The sequence below is a fragment of the Manis pentadactyla genome, chromosome 9 (assembly GCF_030020395.1).
Source record: "Manis pentadactyla isolate mManPen7 chromosome 9, mManPen7.hap1, whole genome shotgun sequence".
Classification (NCBI taxonomy): Eukaryota; Metazoa; Chordata; class Mammalia; order Pholidota; family Manidae; genus Manis; species Manis pentadactyla.
In genome coordinates this window covers 70728607-70745223 of record NC_080027.1, presented here as the reverse complement: position 1 = coordinate 70745223, position 16617 = coordinate 70728607, and the positions used below count along the sequence as shown (strand labels likewise).

The 16617-nt window shown below is 38.9% G+C and overlaps 1 protein-coding gene across 1 annotated transcript; it reads right to left on the bottom strand.

Moving 5' to 3' along the window:
* Positions 1 to 8502: 8502 nt before the first annotated feature.
* On the bottom strand, positions 8503 to 10469 carry LOC118915685 (follitropin subunit beta). Its single transcript, XM_036891806.2, has 2 exons — positions 10311 to 10469; positions 8503 to 8810 (listed from the first exon to the last, which is right to left on the bottom strand). Exons 1-2 carry the CDS (start codon positions 10467 to 10469, stop codon positions 8580 to 8582), a joined length of 390 nt encoding a protein of 129 aa, XP_036747701.2. The 3' UTR covers positions 8503 to 8579.
* Positions 10470 to 16617: the final 6148 nt, after the last annotated feature.

Here is a 16617-nt window from a genome sequence, read left to right as displayed (position 1 = left end):
AGGGCTCAGCCTTTGGATAGGAATCCGCTGAACTAGTGCCAGCATTAGTAAACTGCTTCTTGCCAAACGTCTCAGTGTCCCGACTCCTTGTTAATAGTTCCCGCAACATTACCATCTTATTTTGGAAGCAGGTAACTAGTTCCATTCACAGCTGGAGAGGAATTTTGATAGGATGGATCATACCTAGAGTCACATCCATTCCTTAGATGATATTTGGATGAGATTTTATTCTTCAGAGTTGATGGTGGAATGAATTAAAACTTGAGGAGCTATTGTGATGGAATGAACAGATTTTACTTACAAGAAGCACATGAGTTTTGGGAGGCCAGATATGGAATATTATAGACTGAATTTGTCCCCCAAAATTCTTACATTGAACCCCAAGCCCTAATGTAACTATATCTGGAGATAGGGCCTTTATGGAGGTAAGGTAAATGAGATCACAAGGATGGAGCCCTGATCTGATAGATTAGTGTTCTTATAAGAACATTTATGAGAAGAGATACAAGAAAGCTCTTTCTGCCTTTCTTTCTTTCATGCTTTCCTCCCTCTTCATCTGCCCTATTGAGGGCACAGTGAGAAAGTGGCTGACCACAAGCTGGGAAGAGCCCCCTGACTAGGAATTGAATAGGCTGGCACTTTGATCTAGGATTTCTAGCCTCCATAACTGTGAGAAAATAAACTTTTGTTGTTGGAACCATCCAGTCTGTGGAATATTGTTATGGTAACCTGAGCTAAGACAATTCTCAAAGCTGCTTTGTCTCCCTCTTCCTTTTCTGTTCACTGGCCCATGTGCCTCCTTGCAGCTTCTGCCCATTTATCTTTGTTCCAACTTTTTAAATTTAAGAATATAAAAAAGAATATAAAATGTGCTTAAGGCTGGATTAGATTGTAACATTTTGCCCAGAGGAAATTAAACTCTGAGAAGGCATTCTGCAGGTGATATTAAGCAAACTGGTAGGGAAAATGTAACTTAAGAGGTGGTAAAACTTCATTTGAGGGAAGATATAGTCATCTCACAGTGCCTGTGCCTATGTAGAGATCGTTTCCATTTCAGTTTCCTGCATGTGTCATGTACTAACACTCCTTACTGCATTTTGTTTGGGATCATCAAGAACAGATTACTCAAGAATGATTTCTTTGCAGGTCAATGATTGCCATTCTATATCCTGTTGTCAAGGAGGCAAAGTAGAGAGGTACCTTCTCCTCAAGTTCAAGGGTGGGAGGATTCAGTGTGAGCATTCAGAGATCTTGATATACGTTTCCTAGAGTTAATGGATTCTCACTCCTGAGAAAGCTAAAGGTTGAAAAATTGGCTAAAGCTTCCAATGGCTGCAAAGCAGTGGGCGGGATCTAGAAGCAACTTTTCTTTTCTCCAATAGTGGGCAGTGATTCAAGAATTCTAGGGTCTGAATGGGAAGCCTACTTTAGGAATGCTTATTTAATAAAGGATCCTATTCAAGACAGTTTTTGCCCAAGGCTGAAGGTGTAATGTTTGATGGAGAAGCTGAGGGGGATCAGGAGAGGCCTGCCTATGGCAATAACATTACCCATGTCAAGGGAAGTGTGGTTGGAGGCACCTCTGAAGAACACAGACACATGCCCAGGAAACAGTCAGCTTTGAACAGGTGTCAGATCCTAAGAGCATGCAATCATCTTTTTTGTCCTTCCTCTTTTTCATATTCTGAATTCCAATTCAATCAGAATTCTCTGTTCTGCGATTCCAGCAACCTATGGGAAGGGAATAAAAATCCCAGATGTGGCGAGAGTAAAGGATCATACATCTTCTCCTCTAGGGATGGGAAATTTTAAAGTTTTTTGTTATTAGCTAGGACTGGAGCTTTGTGGTTACTATTGTGTTTTTGAAGTGGTAATTGAAGACTTTATTACCCAAGTGACTACTGATACCACGTGACCTTATAAATTTTTGTGCCGTGGCAAGGGAAGGACAGCTCCCTCTGAACAAATTCAAAGGGACAGTGGGAGAACAAAATAAAGTCACTTTTCAGATCACACTCCGTGAAACCTGTTGGTCAGTGTACTGATGACAGTGGTATATAATATTTATACCTTGGGCTCAGTGTACAGAAAGTGGACTGGATTCAAATCAATATGCCTATCTTCAAAAGGATGAATCATCTTTTTCATCAAAGGCAGAACAACTACTTAGGGGTTTTCAAGGCCTTTAAAACAATTGGGTCTGACTTCAGATGATACATTTTTGTTTGAGGTATGGCAATCAATCTGCTTGTTGTGTTCAAATTCCCTTTCTAGAAAACCACCTTTTTATCTTCTCCTTACTGAAGGAAACAGCATCAGGCTGTTCATTGCTTATGGGAGGCCACTGAAGGGACAGAGTTTGTATCCTGCTTCCTAAGGTAGCCTGCTCTTAGGGGTCTCAGAAGCCTATTGTTGACATACTAGTGGCCTTCATCATGGCCTGTTGTCTACCCAAACAGAGATGATAACAACTTAATCCATCACAGTTTTTTTTCTTTTGGAAATTTAAGCCAAGAAACTCAAGGAGAATTACTCACAAAATTTGGGTGCTGTGTTGAAAGGAGCCCATAATTAATAATCATATCCCTACTGAAGATATTGGAGCTGCTGTGTAAAGAGAAAATGATGCTAGCAATAAGCCTTGAGGGCTCCTGAACAAGAATAACTGCTTTGATCCCTTTAGGTTTTTCTAGTTTTCATTTCATTTCCATAAGCATCCTTACAATAAAACCTTTTCTGTAAAGAAGCTTGATAGGTCTCTGTCTGTTGCCACCAGAAAAGGTCTGAACATAGGAGTGTGGTAAACTTGACCCCATTGTGCAGATTTTATTACACACTCATCACAACCCCATGTTTAGTGCTCGCTTGTGTATCAGCTGCTGTGTAACGGACTTTTGTTTTTCTGCTAATTTTAAGGGCATCTGATTTCCTAAGTGCAACATCTGTTACTATTACAGTTGGTTCTGAATGGTTATTATTTTTGTCTCAACTGAATGGTTATTATTTAATCTCAGCTGTTGTCTAAATACCTGTGTCCTCACATGGGCCAACAGACCATATTCTATACATGAGTTTTTCATCGTGATGCCGGGGTCACGAAGCCGAAGAATGAGCTTCACAAACACTCAAGGTAGGAGAGCAAGGTACAGGCTTTTATTTGGAAATAAAGAGAGAATAGGGCTCCTGGCTCATGCCAGGAGGGGACAAGAGAGCCCATAGTTGCGTTGTCTAGGGGGTTTTATAGGCAGTTTAGGATTTTTCAAGAACATGAAAAAACTTAGGGGTGTGGACTTGCATCACCTGCCCTGTCCTCAAGGTGGGCTGGGTCAAAGTCTGATCTTTAGGGCTGACAGCGGGGTCACGGGTTATGCTGATACCCTTGCAGAACACTCAAACATTCCAGGCCAAGTTGCTCCTGGCCTTTTGACCTTTAACTGATTTCACTGAAGATGTCTTTATTCTTAGGTATCTTTCCCTAGAGAATTAGTGTGACTTTGACTTTGCACAATGCTTAACAGAGTTTCAATGGGGACTTCTTTGCCCATTGTTATATTGCTCTGACTGTAAATATTCCGCCCTGCTTTTCCCAGAGGCCCTCACCCTACTCTGACTACACCCATGGTCCCTGTCTCAATTGGATCATTATGTATATTGCTTCAAAGTGGCTCATACTGTTTTTGTTAATATTGATGTTATTTGCTGTTCTTTTCAGCATCTTTTGGAGATTGAGAAAGAAATGCTAATGTAGTTGACCTTTTGCTCTAGATTTTGATAAATTATGTGAAGATAGAAATAAGTACACTCCACATACAGGACCCTTAAATATTTACCTCTTAATAACTCCAGTTCTTTTCCTAGCTCTTCTGTAGTTTCACTACTCTTCCTAGTCCTAATCTTTAGCATTTGGTCTTACCAATACTACCTCTTCCCCAGGGTTACCTGCTGTTTCTCCAGGGTTGAAGCTTTGATCCCATTTGAAAGGCAGCATTTTATTCTAGTGTGATGTGAGTTCCTGGCTTCATCAAAACCTCATCAGTGAACTAAGGGTCAGATTTCATAGCCAAGTGTTGCCAAGTGGTCTGCTTCTGCGTAGACCCCCAAAATACCCTCACAATGAAACCAATAGAGAAACAGTGGAGCATAGTAGAATGTACACAGGCATTGACATATGAGAATTTCCTAAATCTTGTATTTTCCACTTAGTACTTCTGTGATCATACTGCCTCAGGGAGAGAGACTTTACTAGAGGAATGGGCAGGAGGCGTTAGCTTGCCTTTCCGTTTGGAGAATTTTTGCTGGTCGGCAGGGCTCTTAAGTGTCATTCCCTGAGTCCATTTGGAAACAAAGACGAAGGAAGTTTAATGTAGGGAAATTGCATGTGCATGTATACTCACACACACACACACACACACACACACACACACAAACACACACATCGAGGCTCAAAGTTAAAACACTAATTAACAAATCTACTTTTCTTTTCTGACCAGAAGCTGGTGACCTATGGTGTGTATGTGAATAATAATAGATAACTAATTTTGTACTTGGTTCATGTGCACTGGTATGAAAGATTATATTTAAGTTCCTTGAACACAGTGGATCCCTGTAATAGCTAAGGTGGCAATACCCACTCTCCCATAAACCCCCAAGTCTCAGTGACTTAACACAAGAGAAGTTTATTTCTTGCTGACATTAAATTCTCTCAGAGGGAGCAGGTGTGTGGCTGTATGTGGGTCCTCTGATCCCTCAGAAATACAGGCTGATGGACACTCTGCCATATTCTATACATGGCTTCCTAGGTTGCTTTAAGCACCAGCACTCAGCCAGCCAAGTGGGGAAGAGAGTATGATTCTCCTGTGGGAGCCAAAGCCAGAAGTGGCTATCAGTAAAATTGCATTACTTCCAGAATCTCTCGCCTGGCTTTAGTACATCTGCATATCAATAGGTCTTTCCAAATGGTGAAGAGTAATAGTCCACCTACATATCAATAGGTAATTACAAGGGTGTGTGAGGGTTTATCTGAACTGGAGAGGTTAGGCGGGGCTCTCTCTTCTGCAGCTGGGTCTGGAGAGATGCTGGACCACTGCTTGTGAGAAATAAACAGGTTTCTCCCACTTTATTTCTCCCTTTGACTGATTTCAGTTTCAAAGCTGTTTTGCCCTGGGATTTCCCCCCCCCACAGAGTTACACAACGTTACCCTGGGAGCTGACATCTAGATGATATAGGAAGAGAATGGATGGTCACTTATGAGAGGATTTTATGGGTCAGATATGGAAATACCTCTAGTACTTCCACTCACAATCCATTGGCTGGAACATGGACACACCTGATTGCAAGGAAGACTGGGAAATGTAGTCCAGCTTTACTGGAATAGGCACAAATCTTGGTGCATTATTGATTGAATTCTCTGTCTCAGTCTCTTAATGAATATAAATACCTGAGGCTAGCTGTGTGACTGTAGACTAGGCTCAGGGCTTGTTTCACCTTTCTTATAATAGGTACACAATCAGGATTAAATATACAAAGCATATAACTTGTCTGTTGTCAATTAGCAGGTGCTTTACATGTCTACAAGAATATGATAAACACCTGTGTAGCCCTCCCCAGATTTATATGTATATTAATACTATACATATCTGTGACTTAGATTTATTTTAAGATATAAATATTACAGATATAATTTGAGGCTCGCTAAGTACCTTTCTCAAATTCTGTTCTCCTTTCTCCTTCCTCACTATTATGAACTCAGTGTTTATTAACCTTATGCATTGGCATCACTTTTTTTTTTATCACTTAGAATTCAGTAGCTCTGATTTACCAGTTTATAAGCATAGTCAACCAAATCTCTTGTGGGAGGAAAAGCATGGTATTCTGGTTAAAGGACTCCAGGAGTGGAAGGCACAAAGTCCTTCCTCCCCCCTCATGGCTAGTCTCCAGGTATAGCATCCTCCTGGGGATGAGGGAATACAGAGAAATGAAGTTAGAGAGGTAATAATCACAGCTCAGACTGTAAGGTGACTCAGGTGTTGGGTAACGATTAGGATTTTATCCTGAAAACAGTGGGAAATCCCATTCATTACTAGACATGGTCAAAGTTGTGGCTTAGAAGAATAGTTCTTGTAGCCTCATGAGGACTTCCCAGAGCAAGAGAGACCCTTGCTATAGTGCTAGGGAAGATAATACGAGGTTCAACTAAAATGGTTGCCCATGGGCATGGGCTTTCTCTTGGCATAGGCTTGGAGGGCTCACAGTCTTCCTTTCTGCTTTAGAAAGGATTGCCCTTTGCCTTCAGTTTGTCATGAGGATGCCACAAGCAGAAACTACTGCTGCTTCCATCTAGCATTTTGACCTTGACTGTTAGCTAAGTGGTAAAGAGGTCTCTCTCCATCAGGATTATAGCTCCTTCTGTTGGACTCCGACGCACTTCATATACATTATCTTTAATCTTGACAAATTGTCTCTGTCAAAGCATAACAGCTAGTGTTGCTATGTGCCAAGCACAAGTATAAACACCTTTACATGTATTATTCCATTTGATTATACACACAACCTTCTGAGGTAAATGATATTATTATCCTCATTTTACAGTTGAGGAAACTGAGGCTTACTGAAATTAAGTAACTTGTTCAAGATTACACATCTGGTCAAGGTGACTAACACGACTTAACTCTGGAGCCATTGTCCTGCACTGTCTCTAATGGGAAGACAATTATTTTGATTTCCAAAAGTCCAGTGAGAAAGAAAAGGCTGTGCTATAATTGAAGGCATCTTACTAACTTTTGTTAATATAGCCCTATTTCAGTGTGTCAAATAGTGTAGAGAATATGGCTATAAGCCACACTCAATACCAGATTTAAACCAACATAGCTGATAGAATACCAACAGTTTTGCTTCAGTCCTTGCCAGAATGACTTTGTATCATGTCCTGGAGCTTTGAATAGTCACAGAGCTGGCTAAGACCTAGAAGATCAGGGTTTGAATCCTGGTTCTGCTATGAACTATCTTTGTGATCTTGGGTGGGTCAGTTTACATTCTTGGACTTCAGTTTCTCGATGGTAAAATTTCAAGAAGTGAACTAGACTATCTCTAGTGTCCCCACCCAATTCTGTGATTACCTCTTTGCTTTTCTTCCCTACAACATCAGAAAATGACTTGAAAAAAATGACAGAAAGTTTAAATAAATAATTGTAGAAATGCAACAAACTAATTTTAGTATTTCCAAAGGTGAGGACAAGTAATTATTACAGAAACACTAGGAATTATTTTTTTAAGATTCTTTTTACTAATATTATAAACATGCACACATTTTAGTCATCTGCTTGTACATGAAAAAATCCAGATCTATAACTCTGGTGGCTAGAATATTTATTAAAAAAATAAGATTTAAGTAAGTTAGTAACAATATGGATGTGAAAAAGTATATAACTAAGAGAGTTAACATCTTGAAAAGAAATTAACTCCTAAAATATTTCAACATTTACCCTCTTAAGAGAAACAGGTTTGGGAGAACACAGATGAAAGAAAAGACATATAGAGAGGTTGTTAGAAAACAGCGGGGCTTTTTTTTTCATCATGGTTAATTCTTTCTAAAATTAAAGCTATTTCTTTACACAAATATATTTGTAGGTAAGGTAAATGTACTTGTTAAATTGCCAAAATTGCTTTCAAACCTACTTTCAAATCTACCTCTCTCCAAAAGAATGGAGGGCAGGGTCATACAGTTTTTTTTCTATTTCCCAAAGGAGTTTTACAGGAGACTGACAGCATTTGTTCAATGTGTATAAATGATGGAATAAATGTGGGCTAATTTCCATGGGTCCACAAAAACATTTGCTTTTGCTCTTAACTGAAGGGCTTGAGACTAATAGCTTGGAAATCCTGAGCTCTGGTAAACAAACCCCGTGTGTCCTGAGTAATTCAGAGAGATACATCCTGTCTCAATATACCTGATGTGCCAGAGGAGAAGTGGGGTGGAACTGATGCCTCCACTTGCATGGACTGACTGGCATTGCTGGGGGCAGCATCGTCAGTCAGTCTCAACCATCCCCTTTCAGTGTTTTCCTATCCCTTACCTTTCTGATCTTACTTTCCTTTAGGAAGCTACTGTTGAGTTTCTTACTAAATTCCAGGCATGTGCTAGGCATTGACACTACAGTCATGAAGATTATGCTGGCCCAGCTCTCGAGGGTTCAAGAGTCTAGCAGAGAAATGCTGTCTTTAGTACTTTCATCTGCTCCCATCCATTTTCTCCATCTGGGCCTAGGTATCTCCATCTCTAAGGGGAAGGGATTGCCTAAAAAGATTTCTAAGATTATTAAAAAGGAAAGCACCCTCGTGTCTCTAAGTTAAGCAAGACTGAATAAAATTTATGGAACCAGACCTAGGATATAGAGCTAAGTGGTGACAGGCTCCAGGCCCCAGCACTTTCAGTTCCTGGAGCGCCCCCTCTGCCAGAAGAGAAGGGGTCTGTTGGGTCTCCCATGGTGGATTGCAGCCTTGGCACACTTATACACACAGACTTTTTGGATATCTTGGTCCTTTAGGACCAGGGTAGGCATCCAGAAATGTCCGTTGCTCTTCATTCTTTCATTTCACTGAAGGAACAGTAGCTGGGCCCCAGGCCTCGCACAGTACAGTCAGTGCTGGCCCTGTCACACTTGCCACAGTGACATTCAGTGGCTACTGGGTATGTGTACAGGGAGTCTGCGTGGTGAGCACAGCCAGGGACTCTCACTGTCTCGTACACCACTTCCTTGAAGGTACATGTTTTCTGGATGTTGGGTCTGGCTGGGTCCTTGTACACCAAATCCTAAAGGGTTTAGGAGGAAGAGAGTTAGGTTATAATATTCTGGAAGTTTCTATTTAGCTTACCTTAAAATGATACAGGAACTAAATACTGCTTACTCTAACATTAACCAGTTCCATCGCTTATGGAATTCCTAACCAAGGAAACAGGATCTCATAAATGACCTATATGTAATACATTTCCTGGTTGGTTTGGAAATCTTACAGAGAATATAGGTCATTTCTTTTCCTTGTTTATATCAATATACTAATTATTTCTCAAACTGTACAGAAGCTTTGAATTTCAATATAGAAAAAGGATGAAAAAGGAAATATATAGAAAGTTGACTTTTGTACTTAGTCAAAAGCTATATTAATGGCAATGTGAATCATATACTGAAGTTCAATTTCTCAGAAATTGTTTCCAAATTCATTGTCCCTGTATATTTATAAAAGGTCAAAAACGACACTTTGAAGTGTTAATACTTAGCTTATCATGACCGTGAAGGCTCATACAAGATTTAAAATATTCCTGTCTTGATAGACACCTTACCCACAAATACTATATATTTTGCAGGGCTCTTAGTTTTAAAGAGTGCATGGTTTACATATAAGAACTTTTAATCCAGGCAGAACAATTTTGTTCCAAGACTTCCTAATAAAAAAAATAATTTGCATTGAGGGAAGAAATTGGCACTACTATTTATTTCAATAACAAGCTACCCAGTGTATATCCCAAGAAGGTGCAATAAATTCTACAACAAATAGAGTTTCATCACATTAATTTGCCACCCAATAATGTATGTTTCATTAAAAAGTTGCTGTTTTCAATTTCTGTTTACAGAATGAAATTCTACATAGATAACCAGTTGCTATAGGGAAAGAGAGTAAAGAAAAAGTAGAAACTGCTTGTTCATTCATATTAATGGAAAGAAGTGGAGTGAATAAAAAAGAGTGGTTTTATGCCTTCGTGCCTTGATTTTCTCAATGGTATAAAGAAATGAGTGTGTTTGCTGATTCATTTTGGCTCCGACAGTCCGCAAGGATTGATTGTGTTTTCAGGGCACTTGTTGGCATTTGTATTCAGGCGGATCACTCAGACAATTTTTATAATGTAGCTGCTGGTGTTTTTGTGTGTCTTGGAAACTTATTTTGTTACTACCTCCATTGCAAAGATATGGCTTCAATTATAGAAATTGGGTCTTTGGGAATATTGTAGACCTTCTATTATTAAATATATGTATGTTTACATATTTATCTCCATAGGTAAAATCTAGCACAGAACTACCTCTTCTTGAAATACAGAGTTGGCCAAATTGATGAGATGAAATCTGAGGCTTCCTTAAATTTACCCCAATCAAATCCAAGCCCAAACTTAGCCCCAGTCTCACAACACAGACAGTATTGGCTAAAGGACTCATGGCTATTACTTGGGAAACTTAAAATACTGAAAAAGTGGGAAATAATGAAGCCTACTTTGACCAGATATTCAACATCCTTACTTCCAGCAAAGTAAATTTCCTACCCGGGTATAGCAGTAGCCCGCACACCAAGTGGTGTTGATGCTTATGCAGAAGCCACATTCCTCTTTCTCCACTGTGATGGTCATGTTGGTCAGCTCACAGCTACTGCAGCACATTGCTTTCCAGCAACAAAAAAGGAAACAAAACTGCACTGACTTCATCGTGGGCTGGGAAGCAAACAATTAAGTCCTATGAGAAACTGAAAAACCAAGGAATTATAATTGTGTAAGTTGATCAAATCAAAAGTAATTGGTCTACCCATCCTCCCCAGTCATATTTTGATCCAGCATTATTTTCCTCCCTGTTTCTTTTCTTCTTTGTTTCTTGAACAAGCTTTTCTTCTTTTCCTCCTCCTCAATTTTTTTTTTGTCAAAGTAGAAACATATTATAGGTCCAAATTCCAATATAATGACTTAAGCAGAGCAATATTTAAAGATGAGAGTATTACTACTCTCTTAAAGTGATTACTCTGAAGCAGGTAACTGTGATCATCATATCTGTCCCTTCATTATAATTTTTGAAGAGTATTTTTGTTTAAAAAGAAAAAGAAAATTTTATACTACAAAATAAGTTCATCATTTTTAGCATCTCACATATATTATTTGCTTTTGCCTGCATTTGTTTAAAGTAAGACTATTTCAGAGGCCAGGGAAATTGAACTATATAAAGTCAGTTGTTTTCTAATAGCAATTGCATTGTATTAACCATATTTAAGAAGCCTAGTTGAAAAGTGCAAATTCCCTACACAACAGTAGTTGAAAAGCCCTAGATTTGTTCTCCAGAAGTTGAAAAATCTAATTTCAAAAATAATGTTCCCCTCTTGATAACTATAGTTGCTGAGACTTACCTGTAGTCAGCTGCCTTGTCTGGGGAAAGCTGTAGACTGACTTAAGTCTCAGTTCACCTTTTATACAAAATTATGTGTAACTAACACCTTGTGGATTTGTCAGGTATTAATAAGACCAATGTAAGCCTGAAGCTTGTAAGTGAATCAGTGTTTAGATAGACAGGGAGATCAAGCCTTACTGTAAGTGCAGTACATGAGGAAAAATAATGTTACCAGAGATAATGATTTTGTACAAATTAAATTTGATATAGTAGCACACCCACTCCTTTACTTTATTAAATTAAATATGACTCTAGGTTTTTTCTTTTGTAACTTTAACTCAGTAAATTCAGAATCCTTTCCAAGCATTGCTTTGGTCCTATTGAGGTGGTGCATCTAAAATATATGGTTAGTTAATAAATTGCTCTGAGAGCAGATTGAAAGCTGCAAGGGAAGAAACAACTAGAAAGTCCTTCATGATCTGACTTCTGTCTAAAGTGCTAACTGTATTTCTCTATGCTTGTCACACCCAGATCCCCCAATCTCAAATGTTATTCTTTAATGCTTTATTTGTAAAGCTGTATTTGCAAGTAAATACAGCTTTACTCTAAATTTCCTACTGATTCATTTCTCCAGATCTTTGCATGTGCAAGTGTTTGCTCTGCTTGAAGTGCCCTTGCTTCCTTCCTGTGTCCCCCAACACCACTTCTAACCCTGGCATATTTCTCAACCTTCAGCACTCACCTTCTGGATTTAGGATGGGAGACGCAGGAGATCTTAAGTCACCACTTTTTGTTTGTAATCATTTCTATGCCTCTGTCTTTTCCAGTAGATTATGAGCTCCTTGGAGACTGGCATTGATTTGTTTAACAAATATTAATTCAGTGGTGTGCCTGGAGCAAAGGAGCAGTGGTGGCAGTATCAGGATATGTTGTCAGAGATGTAACAGGAGTCAAGTCATGTATGGCCTTCTAGGCCTTTGAGAGGGGACCAGTTGCAGAACTTGAGTAGAGCTGTGATGATTTGATTTAGGTCTACAAAGATTGCTCTGGCCACTGTGTTGCTAAATATAGGATAACAAAGGTATAAACAGGAAGACTTATTAGGTGCTATGACAGAAATGATATTTGTTCAGACTAGTGTATCAATGGAGGATAATGAGACATAATCTGATTCTGTGTATATTTTGAGAGTAGAGCCAACAATTTTCTGATGGATGAATGTTCAGTGTGAGAGAAAAAGGAGTCAAGGACAGCTTTGATTCTGAACTGAGCAACTTGAAGGATAAACTTGCTATCCACTGAAATGGGATGACTGTAGATGTAGGAAGTTAGGAAAAAGATAAGGAGTTCAATATGGACATGTTGAGCTTGAGGTCATAAGACTGGTCTGATGGCTGGCCTTTGTGTATTACATATTTCTAGGCTAGCTCAATAGCTATAACCATGAAAAATAATAAAGTCAAAAAGCTCACTGGTTGCCAATGCTTATAATGTACTTTATATTTTTTCCGTGAAGAAGTCAGGAGGGTAAGTCTTCCTGTGAGCAGGTAAACATCTTGTTCTCATCCACTGGGGCAGTCAGATGGAACTTAAATTTATTTCATCAGATGAGATAGTAACATGCTGTGAACAATGAAACAAAATCTAATGCTTACCTCTGTTGTATTTTCTTTTCCTCAGAGCAAGATGGAGCAAAGTGGCATAGGGTTCACCTGATAGGAACTTTTTTAAAAGCAGTAATGGCACTGAGAATATTCCAGGATAGTGTTCCAGTAAGAAGTCAGTACATTTCATATCAGTCAACTGATAATGCATGAAGCTAAAAATACTTCCTAGGCTTTACGGCAATTTTATCTTGCATAGAGTAAGCATTCAGTAAGTACTTATAGATTTGATTTTTGTTCTGATGCTGGTTGGCAGGTTTCTAGAAACTGAAGCATAAAGCACTAAGAATGGGATGTACATCCAAATAAGACAGTAATCTAATGATGGGCCAGCAGTTATCCCAGCACAAAATGCAGATGCCAGTTGTTCTACTTTTTTTTAAGAAAGAGCGTCTTATATATACATATACACAGACACATATGTATGACATACAAAGAAAACACTGATATAACAGTTTATGGTGCTTTCACAACTTCCTTAATCTTATGTGTGTTCTCTGAGAAAAGTATTTTTGTCCTCATTTTACAGAATGCAGGCATTTATTGAGCATTAGCTCTATACTAGTCACTGTACTAAATGCTTGCATGTATGACACTATAGAATTCTCAGTGGTCTTATGAAAAACATATTACTATTATCTATGAATTATAAAGAAATGAGGGTCAGAATGGTACATTGAGATGCCGAATATCACAGTAAGAGACAGAGCTTTCGTTCCAGACCATGAGACAAGACTCTAGAGTCCCTGGTATTCTTTCTGTAGTCACTTAATTATTTGTTAGACAGACTGGACCAGTGGAGAAGCAGAATCTTAAGAAGAGAGAAGGAAAAGATAAGGAAACTATACAATGAATCATTAATCCAAGGAGACTTGTTAGAAAGCTGAAGTCTGAAACTGAGTCAGTGGGATAAAGAGCCAGGACATTATTAAAGAATGAGTAAACTTTTATTGAAAATGTCAGTGCTAAGCTTAGTGCTAAGTATTTTATATGTACCATTTTAATTGATGTAATCATCAAAGGAAACCATAAAATAAGTACTATAATCATCTCCATTTTAGAGATGAAGCTGTGGCATGGAGAGTTCAAATATCTTTACCAAGTCCACATAGCTGGTAAATGGGGGAGCTGAAATGCAAACCCAAGCTGTCTGGTTCTAAGGCCTGTTTTTTACCTACTACAGTGTTCTATCAGCCACTCTCATCAGAACATAGTTTAGCCTATTTTAGAGTTAATAGGTTTTTGTACCTCCATGCCTTCTAAGATGGATTTTTATTCTTTCATTGTGTGTGTGTGTAAAGTGAATTGTGCCAGAAGACCAAGGTATTGTCTTACCTTCTACAAAACAGTTACTCAAAATAAAACCTAACATTCTCAGACAGCATGAAGAAAAAGTGAGTCAGGAAGCATTTCTTAGATAATTCAGCAATCACTGTGACATAGATAAATCACCAACTATTCCCTGTACTCAACCACATTCTCTAGCTTCCTTGTATTTAGATTGGGACCATGTGACTAGTTCTGGCCAGTGGGCTATGAGCAGTAGTGAAATGTATTATCTGTGAGCTTGTAAGACCCAACGGCCTTATTCCGGTCTGCGCTTTCCCCCCAGTGAGGAGACGAAGGCCACGGCAGATCGATGCAACAAGCAAGAGATTTATTGTTATTCCAGCTAGCTGGGGTCCAAGTGTCTGCCCGACACAGCGGGTTTCAACAAGGACCCCGAGCACTCAAAACCAAGGGTTTATATAGCATTTTCAAAACACTTAACTCTTAGTAATTTTCTACAGCTGCACATTATCTTTGCAAGACATACATCCTGGGGTTAAGCAAGAGCAAGATAAGACTACTCCTCAATTGTTAGGGAGGTTCTGCACGATAAGCTTGGTATGTAGGATTAACTGACCAAGGTTAGCTGACCGAAGGCCACAGCTGCCCCCATCCCGGTGTTCATGATTAACCTGTTTTCCAAGGCCTTACCCAGTTCCAGTTTTTTTTCTTTTAAGTCACAACTTCAGAAAACTGCTTCTAGGCCCTTAAGATGGCTACTCTTATGCTAACTTATTCTCATTCTTACAAGCTGAAGTGGTAAAAACCTCTCACATGGCTCCCCCATGCTCTCTCCTTTCTGGGGATATTGCAGACACTTTATCTTTTGTGTGGTACAGCTAGAAATTGGTAGAGACTCTCTCTCTGACAGCCTATGTCCTTAGGTGAATGTGCAGAGCACAGTTTCCTCTGACTCATGTTGGATATGTGATATGGGAAAGAAATTAACCTTTATGGTGGTAAGTCATTGAGAATATGAGATTCTTTTGTTATTGCACCATAACCCAGTCTGTTCTGACTAATAAATCTCTACCAAAAGGGCTGTCAGCAGTCTGCTTGACTTTGTATGATGACGAACAACAGGGAGAGGAGACAAAAGTACATCCAAAGCCTGGAATCTGCCCCAACATGATTTTCAGAATTGTCCTCTTTACTTTTTCAAAGCTGTCAGTCCCACCACACCTTTTGCTCTCTCTGTGCTCCCTCTGCCTCCAGCAGAGCCTGGCAAAACCATAGCATCTATAAAAGTCACCTTTAATAGGACTCCCTTTGCCTGAATTTATTCCCTCCCTTGAAGCAGTTCAAAATTACTAGATGTTTCCACACATCCCATCTTTCTACTGCTTTTCAACAAACGATGGAAGCAACAATAATGGCAGCAAAACTAAACACTCCAGAGAATTACAAAAAGAACAACAAAAAATAAACAAACAAACACACCAGCTGATTTTATAGCTCTCTGTTTGTCTTAAATGGCCCGGGTAGCTTCTTTCATAAAACAGAAGCATTAGAACCTATAATTTTGCTTGAGGAATAACTTCTGCTATGAAGCGCTATAGCAATATCTCATAATAACAATTACATATAGGAAGAAGATTGAGAGACCAGGCTGACAGTGTGAGTCTTCATAATTATTGACAATTGCTAGAGAATTTCTATTTTTTCTCTCTCATAGACCAGTGACCTTATCTGAATCACTTAATACTCAACCATATACCTTCTGGTCCTTTGGTCACTTGACATCTACCTGCTACATTTTATTAAATATCTAAAAGGAGAATGGAGATAATTTGACAGAGAGATATGCATGTTTAAAGGAGATGAATGATAATTTATTGCTTTAATTCTACTTTGAGAGTTATTTATATCTCTTTCAAAAATTACTTTTACCTTTATTATCTCAGTTAATTCCCAATGGATCTTAGTGTAACCTTTCAAGGAGGCAGGACAGAGATCACTATCATAGAATGGCCAAGAATTAAACCATTGAATGACTTACCTGAAGTTACACTTAGTGACAGAATTTTGACTTGTACCTCAACTGTTTATAAAAACATGGAATTTAAAGCACTCTATTTTAGGTGATTGCCCAGTTTAGTTTTAGAACTGAAAAAGGTAGTGATTTCAGAAGCACAATGTGACAAAGACTGCAAGTTCCTGATATCCATTCTCCCTCCATTCTCCTATTGGAATAGAATTTTTAATTGAGCACATGGCTGTTCAGAACAAAGAGTAAAATATCCCCATCTCCTTTGTAGCTAGGAATGGCTATGTTATGAACAAAAAATGAAATTGAAATGTTGTGTGAAATGTTTTCAGCAACCTCAAGAGACAGGTGGCAAGCAACTTTGGCCCTTTTATCCTTCTTTTTCACGCTTTTTCCGTCCTGCTCCTTGTAACATGGGTATGTCATTTTGGGTGTAAAGGATGAGAGCTGTTCTCTAGAGGTGGTGGTGTGGTCACCTGGAAAGCATATGAGTGGCTGAGG